This window comes from Ichthyophthirius multifiliis (assembly GCF_000220395.1).
Source record: "Ichthyophthirius multifiliis unplaced genomic scaffold scaff_1120509250468, whole genome shotgun sequence".
Taxonomy (NCBI): Eukaryota; Ciliophora; class Oligohymenophorea; order Hymenostomatida; genus Ichthyophthirius; species Ichthyophthirius multifiliis.
Genome location: NW_004086717.1, coordinates 1 through 8,129, shown reverse-complemented (window position 1 = coordinate 8,129; position 8,129 = coordinate 1). Strand labels below are relative to the sequence as shown.

Sequence of the window (8,129 nt, the reverse complement as noted above, 5' to 3'; positions counted from 1 at the left end):
GCGTTCTCCTTCTTAATCTTAATCTAATAATTCCCCCGAATATAGAAAATATTAAACTATGTAACCCATGAAGATGAAAAAACTTCCTTAATATCAATATAATTAATCTTTTTATTCCAAGTTCTATAAACCTGGGTGCCAACAATAGACTCCGTATGGTCCTTTTTCAAATCAATATAGGCCTTCTTTGTCAAGAAGAGGTTCCGAATATCCACATTAAGGTAAAAAATATAGAGAAATAAGCCACCATCCACGCCGTTTTGGTGAAAAGAGAAGAAGATTCAAATACTCTAATTAATAAGGAGTTATTTAATAGCTAGGAAGTTCTTCTGAAAGTAGTGTTATTTCTAAAAAGAAGGAAATATCAAGATCTTCATCGTCTTCTTCGTCAGTTTCTTCTTAGAAAAAGAAGCTTATAGATAAAAAAGAAGAAGGTGAAGAAGAAGAAATTAGCTAAGAAATAATAAAAAATTAGAAAAAAATAAATAATAATAATACAAGTAAATAAAATAATAGTAATAAGGATAAAAAAAGCAAAGAAAAGAAGAAAAAGAAAAATAATAAAAAAAAAAGTAAAAAACATAAAAAAGTTTCATCTTCTTCGTCTTCTTAGTCTTCATTAGATTCTTCTTTTTAATAAAAAAATACGAGAAATATTCATTCAAAAATAAATACTAATAATAGCAATATTAATTATAGATAATAACAACAATAATAGTAATAATAATAAATGCATTTTTATAGAAAATAAAAAAATATGTCAAACAAATCTAGATATCATAAATAATAAAGGAATAATAATTATAATAAAGGAGGAAATCCTTAAATTATAAATAATTTGTCGGAAGAAAGGTCTTTTATGAAAAAAAGTAGTTCATCAGATTCTAATTTTTCTAATAATATGTAATAATAAGGAGGAGGAAAAATATACGGAAAAAATGATTAACCATTTAGTTCTTAATAATAAAATAATCCATATATTAATAATTCATATTATTATAATAGGAGGAGAAATTCACCTACTCCGCCTTCTATGTAGTCGTAAATGAATTTACCTTTATAACATTTATAAAGGAATAATACTTATTCAGGAAAGTTTTAAGGATTTAAATAAAGTGGTGGTGGAGGTTAATAATAATAGTATTTTATGTAAAAAGGAGGACATAGGAATAACTCAGGAGGAACTAGAAATTTTCATACAAATTAACGATAATGGAATAGACCTTCATATTCTCCGCCAAATAAATATCATCCAAATGATATAATTAGACATAGATCAAAGTCTAGAAGTTATATTAGAAAAAATATTAAAAGTAGTGAAAGTGAGTCTTCTTAAGGTTGATTTTTTTTTTATTTTAATTATTATATAGATATATTAATATGATGCATTATTGTTAGTTTTTTTTATATTTAATATTTAAATATATATTTAATTTTAGTTTATATATATTAAATTTTTATTTTGTTTTATTTGCTTTTGATATATGTTCTTTTTAAACTAAATATATAAAATAAATATTGGGCTGTTTGTAATAATAAAATTATTTTTAATTTATTTTTAAACCATTTTTTGTATAAAAAATTATTAAAGTAATACTATTAAAAAATGAAAAAAAAAAAATTAATTTTTATTTATATAAAATAAAATTTATACAAAAAATAAGACATTAAACTCTATATAAAAGACCAAAAATTCCAATTACCATAATAGTTAAATCGCCTTTTATAATATAGTTACTTTTTCCATGCCTTAAATCAACTTTTCAAAATCCTTTATAAATTTTATTATCACCATAAAAAGGTTTCCTGTAAAATTGTATGAAAAAAATAAATAAATGCTTTATACTTTATCTTTTTAAAATTCCTTCAATAAAATAATCTGTTTAATAGCAGTTCACCTCTCCCTAACCATATTTAAGTCTTTTTTCTTCTTCTAACTAATATATTTAGCACCTTCTAGTATTGCTTCCAAGCCTAAACAATTTTATATATTATAAACATGCTGTCATACATAAAAATAATCCATTCAGTATAAAAAGCATTCGTTTTGTTATAGATATTGGCATTTATTTTCCAATCATATAAAATTTTATATTCTTAAATCATTCTTTAAATTCTTTAAGATTATAGATATTATTTTTGGAAAAAAAACTATATAGTAGAAAATATCTTTGATCATTTAGTAAAATTATAATCGTATTTAAAAGAAAAAAAAATAATACATCCAAACATCTAATTCCTATTTATTCAATCTAATTTACTAATTATTGCATTTATTAACTTCTTTTAGCTTTTTGAGATCTATGTGGGTTTTATTTAAGAAAAGATTTAGGAAATAATTATTTGTTTTATTAAGATTTATTAATATCTAAAATACTATTATTTATATTATTTTTTTGTTAAACTAAAAATTTATTCATAATTTTTTGTTATTAATATATTTATAGTTTTTTTATTTTTTAAATACTATATTTATTTTTTATAATTATATTTATTATATCAAAAAAAAAAAAAGATTTAATTTTAATATAATATAAAATTAAAAAAAAAAATATAATTTAATAAAAAAACAAAGGAAAAAAAAAAAAATGGGAAGAGTAAGAACAAAAACCGTAAAAAGAGCCGCGAAATCATTAATTGAACATTATTTCTCAAAAATGACTAATGATTTCCATTTCAATAAAAAAATACTTTCTGAAGTAGCCTAAGTACCCTCAAAAAGACTAAGAAATAAAATCGCTGGTTTTGCTACTCATTTAATGAAAAGAATACAAAAAGGACCTGTTAGAGGTATTTCTTTAAAGGTTTAAGAAGAAGAAAGAGAAAGAAGACTCGATTTTGTACCTGAAAATTCAGCTATTAATGTTGAATAGGTATATATTGATAATGATACTAGAGAAATGCTTAAAAAAATTGGAATGAATAATCTTCCTGGATTGGCTTAATAAAAAAGATAATGAGATATTTTTACAATCATTATTCCATATTTTATTTTTTAAATAACAATAAAAAATTATATATAAACATTTAATATTTTATTTTATATAAAAAATGCATTGTTATTTTATTTATTGTTTTATTTTTTTATATATTTAAATTAGGCAATTTTTTTTAATTTAAAATAAATTTTTAAATCATGATTAAATATATTATATATATATATATATATACATATTTAAATATATATTTATATCATTTAAAAAATAAAAATAAATCCTTTAATAAATATCCTATTATATATTTAATTTATTCATATAATTTTTTTGAAATAAATTACATATTTTTTCAAGTTTTTTTATTTTTAAAATATAAAATAAAAAATAATTTTTTTTTTTTTTAATAATATATTAAAAATATTTAATATATCAAGTTAATTTTATAATTATAATCTTAAAATAAATAAAAAAAAATTAAATGTTTTTATTTTTTATTAATTAAAATAAAAATATGTATATAATGTTTATAAGCAAAATTCAAAACAAAAGTAAAATATTTCTTTCATTTTTCTTTTTAAATTTCTCTAAATTTAATAGACTAAGTAATACTTAATCCATCTACATTTGTATAATCCAAAACTTTAAAAATTACAACTTCATAATTCAATTTATCTGGTATTAATACAAAAGATGCAAATTATCCTCTAAAAGGCTTTTTTAGTTTAAGTCCATCCATCCTATTAAACCTAAATTCACAATACATTGCTTCATTAGTATGATTTTCTGCAACTAAATAAAAGAATCCCTCATCTGTTTAATTAATACATATCCAAGCAGCATTCTTTTCATTTTATTCATTTCCTTTGATATATTTTCTTCCTTTTTTCCCTACCTATAAAGAATGATCTCTATAGACTTCTTTAATCATATCTGGACATTCATACTAAGTGATTTCTATGAATTTAACTTATTCAACACCATATGCGCTCAAAACGAAATCGGAGATATTATTATAAATCCAGTTAGCCTTTACATATACTAAATATTCACCTTATTATAAAACTTAATTTTCAAAATCTGCTGTCCATACATACATTTCATTATCTTATTAGCCTTCTATGTAAGTTATTTTTTAAACACCATTTTCATCAAATTCTCTTTTAGCTAAAATTAATGTTAATTTGGCATATTAAAAGTTATTTTAAAATTCTTAAGAGTAAAATCTCTTTGATTTTTGATTTACTAATATATAGTATTTACCTTATTGAGTAACTGTAAATTTAAAAAATTTTCCGTCTTTTTTGCTAGTAGAAGCACTAATAGAACTATATTAAAAATCGTCATGAACATAACAAATTTATAAATCACTAAAATATTTGCAAAAATCTTCAAATTAAATAAGGAAAATACCTTCTAAACTTTAAATTGAATTTCCTAGTTAAAATAAATATATATATATATAAATATATAAATATATAAATATATATATTTATATATATATTTGTAAATAAATTTATATATATTTTTATTTTTTTATAATTTATATTTTTATATATTAATTCTTTTATATATAATTGTTATATTAATATATTTTTTTAATTTTTTACTTGTTAATTTAATTTTTATTAATATATATTTTTTTTTTATTTAAAATATTTATATTATTATAAAAAAAAATTATATTAATCATTTATATAATAAAATTCATTTTTTTATATTTTTTATTTTATAATTTAATTTTTTTTTTTCTTATAATATTTTTTTTTAATTTATTTAATATATATTATTATTTTAATATACTTGTTCCTTCTAAATCTAAAGATTATTTTTAATCAAAATTTAAGTTTTTGTATTCCTAACTATTTTTCGACCATCTTCCATTCCATTCAAATGAACTATTTGTACTTTTTCTGATTCTTAGAATTTTAAAATTTCCTTACTATGTTTATAAATTATATGCTCCCAATAAAGAATAACAATGTCCTGGAATAATTCCATTTTCCTTTAATAAATTTTCAATTTTCAAATTATTAGAAGATCCACAAGTCATAACAAATTTATATTTTTCTGCTTCAATTAATTTCTCCCAAATAAAATCTCTTTCATGTTCTTAATCTAACCAAAAAGTTTTTGTAGGTGCCCCAGTTAAATCATGTAAAACATCATTAGTAATTCCAGTTTCAATTTAACTATATGAATCATTTAATTTAGCCCATGCTTTTTCCAATAAAATTGGCCATAATTCTCCATCTATTCCTCTAGTAAATGCTGGTCCTCTTTATGGTGAAATACATGGAATAAACTCATCGACGATAATTTCCTTCCATTCACCTCTAAAGCATATCATAACTGAATGAATACCATAAGGATTTGCTTAAGAAGTGAATAATTTTTTAATTCTTTTAGGAAATTCAGCCAAAGAAACTATAGCTGCTATAAAATAAATATTATTAATATAACCTTATCTAATATTTATAGGACTTATTTACTCTTTAAATAATTAATAGTCTTAAAAATTTGCTATTTCTTTAGGATGGTACCATCTGATGGCTTTCCATGATTCTCTGGTGGAAAAATCGTTTCCAAGTAGACTTGAAATTTCGTGTGGGAATTCAGGGTCTTTGAACATTTACGAAATTTCTTCTTTTAAATGATTTTTATTGTATAATGATGATTTAGCTGGTTATTATTTATTTTACTTTTTTTCTTATTATTCAAGTTCGCAACTTTTTAACGTTCGGCGGAATAAACCACTTTCTAAAAACTCACAACTCTTCTTCAGGACTGATAAATAGTCTTTTTTTCCGATTTAAATGTAATTGTTGATTGTTTCTTGGTCATATATAGTCAAAGGGTCATATTAAAAACCCTCGAAAGGAAGCTTTTCTTCATCAAAGCGTCTTTTTAAGCTTTCTTCATTTACTTTTAGGTTTATATTGACATCTAGTTGATTCATTGAAGCTTATTAAGAGGAAATTATAGGCTATACTTTATTGGGAAGTTTGTTTAAGTTTGAATTTATTGGTTAATTTATGGTAAATGGTAAGAGTGGATTAGGTAAGTTGTAAGGTAAATGAGATGAAGGTATATATGATTTATCAAAATCCTAAGTGTTTAAATTAAAATTTTATGTATAATTATTGGAACCACCATATTAGTGTTAAAATTATTATTATTGTAAATTTTATTAATATTATTAATATTAATATTATTATTATTATTATTATTATTATTATTATTATTATTATTATTATTATTATTGTTATAAAGTTTATAATGGTTATTATTGCTTATATTGTTATTATGGTTATAATGGTTGTAAAGGTTATTATGCTTATTAAGAATTATTTGATACAAAAGATGATTAATAACTATTTATTGCAGGGTTTGTGTACTCATATGTGTTTTTTTAATTATATTACATTTTTATTTTTACTTATGTTATTATAATATATAAATTTTTTTATTTTATTTTTATTTTACTTATTTATATTTTTTTTATTTTTGATTTTTTTTAATTTTTTTTTGATATAGTTTTTTTTCTTTTTCTTTTTGATTTTTGATATTTTTTTTTAATTTTTTTATTTAAATTTTTGTTTTTTGTTGTTTTTTTAATTATTATATTAATATTTATGAATATTTTCAATTTTTTATTTTATTTAATTTTTCCTCCCTTTTGTTTTTATATTATTTTTTATTTGGATTTGTTTTTTTATTTTAAAAACGAAAGAATTGTAGATAATTTTATTTAATTTTTTATAATTTTTATAATAGATAATTAATTTATTTTTAAAAAATATTATTTAATTGTCATTAAGTAAATTTTTTTAAAATAATTATACAATATTTTATATTTTTATTTTAAAGATAAGTTTGAATTAATATTTATTATTATTCTTTATATTTTAATATTTTTTTGATAATTATTTTTATATATAGAAATATCTATAAACTAGTTAAATATTTCTTTTAATTTTATATTCTATTTATTAATATTAATTTATATTTATTTAAAACAATATATATAACTTATATTATTTTTATATGAAAAAAAAAAAAAACTACTATTTGAATATAAAAATAAAAAATTATTATTTATAGAAAAAAAAAAAAACATTATAAAAATATAATAATAATACTAATTATTTTTACAAAACTAAAAATTATATAACATATGTATTTATATTTAAAAAAAAATCAAATTTAAGGCCTATAATAAATTTATTTATTATTTCCGATTGTGTAACTATTATTAATTATACTATTATTTTAATTAATACTTGAATTTTAGGCAAAATTATTAGTAAAAACTCCTCCATTATTTTAAAAATTATTCTATCTTAATTATTAACTATTATTAGTTAAACTATATGATACATTTTTATTCTGTTCTCCTTTTTTTTTTTTTTAATAAATTATAGTTTATTTATTTATTTCATTTCTTTTTTTTTATAAAAAAAATACCATATTTTGTATCTGTATTATTAATTGTTTATTATGTATTTGAAAATGACTTATCATTTATGTCGATTTTTCTATTTAATTTAATGAGAATTTATATAATATATTATTTATTACTATTGTTATTATTATTGTTATTATTATTGTTATTATTATTGTTATTGTTATTAATGTTATTATGCTGCTATTTATGGCCATAAAATACCATCTCCGAAAGGTTTTGCTTAATTTTTTTTTTTTTTAAATAAATAGATTAAAATAACCTCTTTCAGTAATCAAAGGAAAAGGCCAATAAACGCAATTTAAGCCAAAAACTTAAACAAAATTATAGTATTTACCTAAATCAAACTTAAAATAAAAATAAAAATAAAAATAAATTTAAAATATGCTTTTTTTTACTAAATTAGTAGTATTTGCATTTGTATTGTTATTTTGTCTTTTTTTATCAAGATTTTCAATTGTTGTAGTATTCTAAAACAATAATTCTAAATGAAACTTAAAAAAATACCAATAACAAAAATAGATGTAATATCAAGTAAAAATGCAAATATAATAATTAAATCTTAAAACCAATATTCTTCTCTTTATTTTTAAAAACCAAAAATAACATTCTAAGAAAAATAGAAAAGAAGCATAAAATTATATAAAAAATATATAAGTATTATAAATATATATATATATATATATATATATATATATTATATTATTATTATANATAAATAAATAAATTAA

The 8,129-nt window shown here is 18.5% G+C and overlaps 3 protein-coding genes across 3 annotated transcripts, besides 22 other annotated features; 2 read left to right on the top strand and 1 right to left on the bottom strand. All coding sequences in view use genetic code 6, as the record gives it.

Annotated features, from left to right (window-relative positions):
• Nucleotides 1–547: 547 nt before the first annotated feature.
• Nucleotides 548–589: a microsatellite.
• Nucleotides 590–1,403: 814 nt separating this feature from the next.
• Nucleotides 1,404–1,446: a microsatellite.
• A 1,005-nt stretch (nt 1,447–2,451) lies between these two features.
• Nucleotides 2,452–2,496: a microsatellite.
• A 61-nt stretch (nt 2,497–2,557) lies between these two features.
• Nucleotides 2,558–3,126, top strand: IMG5_075650 (hypothetical protein). Its single transcript, XM_004036585.1, has one exon. It carries the CDS (start codon nt 2,589–2,591, stop codon nt 2,958–2,960), a length of 372 nt encoding a protein of 123 aa, XP_004036633.1. The 5' UTR covers nt 2,558–2,588; the 3' UTR covers nt 2,961–3,126.
• An 18-nt stretch (nt 3,127–3,144) lies between these two features.
• Nucleotides 3,145–3,193: a microsatellite.
• A 305-nt stretch (nt 3,194–3,498) lies between these two features.
• On the bottom strand, nt 3,499–5,929 carry IMG5_075640 (hypothetical protein; the record flags this gene model as incomplete). The annotated part of the gene is made up of 2 exons (XM_004036584.1): nt 4,737–5,929; nt 3,499–4,370 (listed from the first exon to the last, which is right to left on the bottom strand). Exons 1-2 carry the CDS (start codon nt 5,890–5,892, stop codon nt 3,499–3,501), a joined length of 2,028 nt encoding a protein of 675 aa, XP_004036632.1. The 5' UTR covers nt 5,893–5,929.
• Nucleotides 4,380–4,437: a microsatellite.
• Nucleotides 4,384–4,437: a microsatellite.
• Nucleotides 4,384–4,465: a microsatellite.
• Nucleotides 4,449–4,540: a microsatellite.
• Nucleotides 4,455–4,508: a microsatellite.
• Nucleotides 4,483–4,512: a microsatellite.
• A 136-nt stretch (nt 5,930–6,065) lies between the features above and the next one.
• Nucleotides 6,066–6,813, top strand: IMG5_075630 (hypothetical protein; the record flags this gene model as incomplete). The annotated part of the gene is made up of 4 exons (XM_004036583.1): nt 6,066–6,113; nt 6,207–6,339; nt 6,667–6,670; nt 6,804–6,813. The coding sequence occupies 4 exons, from the start codon at nt 6,066–6,068 to the stop codon at nt 6,811–6,813; spliced, it is 195 nt and encodes a 64-aa protein (XP_004036631.1).
• Nucleotides 6,102–6,202: a microsatellite.
• Nucleotides 6,128–6,241: a microsatellite.
• Nucleotides 6,145–6,254: a microsatellite.
• Nucleotides 6,172–6,276: a microsatellite.
• Nucleotides 6,398–6,459: a microsatellite.
• Nucleotides 6,502–6,553: a microsatellite.
• A 156-nt stretch (nt 6,814–6,969) lies between the features above and the next one.
• Nucleotides 6,970–7,087: a microsatellite.
• A 420-nt stretch (nt 7,088–7,507) lies between these two features.
• Nucleotides 7,508–7,566: a microsatellite.
• Nucleotides 7,515–7,566: a microsatellite.
• Nucleotides 7,520–7,577: a microsatellite.
• A 171-nt stretch (nt 7,578–7,748) lies between these two features.
• Nucleotides 7,749–7,774: a microsatellite.
• Nucleotides 7,775–8,047: 273 nt separating this feature from the next.
• Nucleotides 8,048–8,101: a microsatellite.
• Nucleotides 8,102–8,129: the final 28 nt, after the last annotated feature.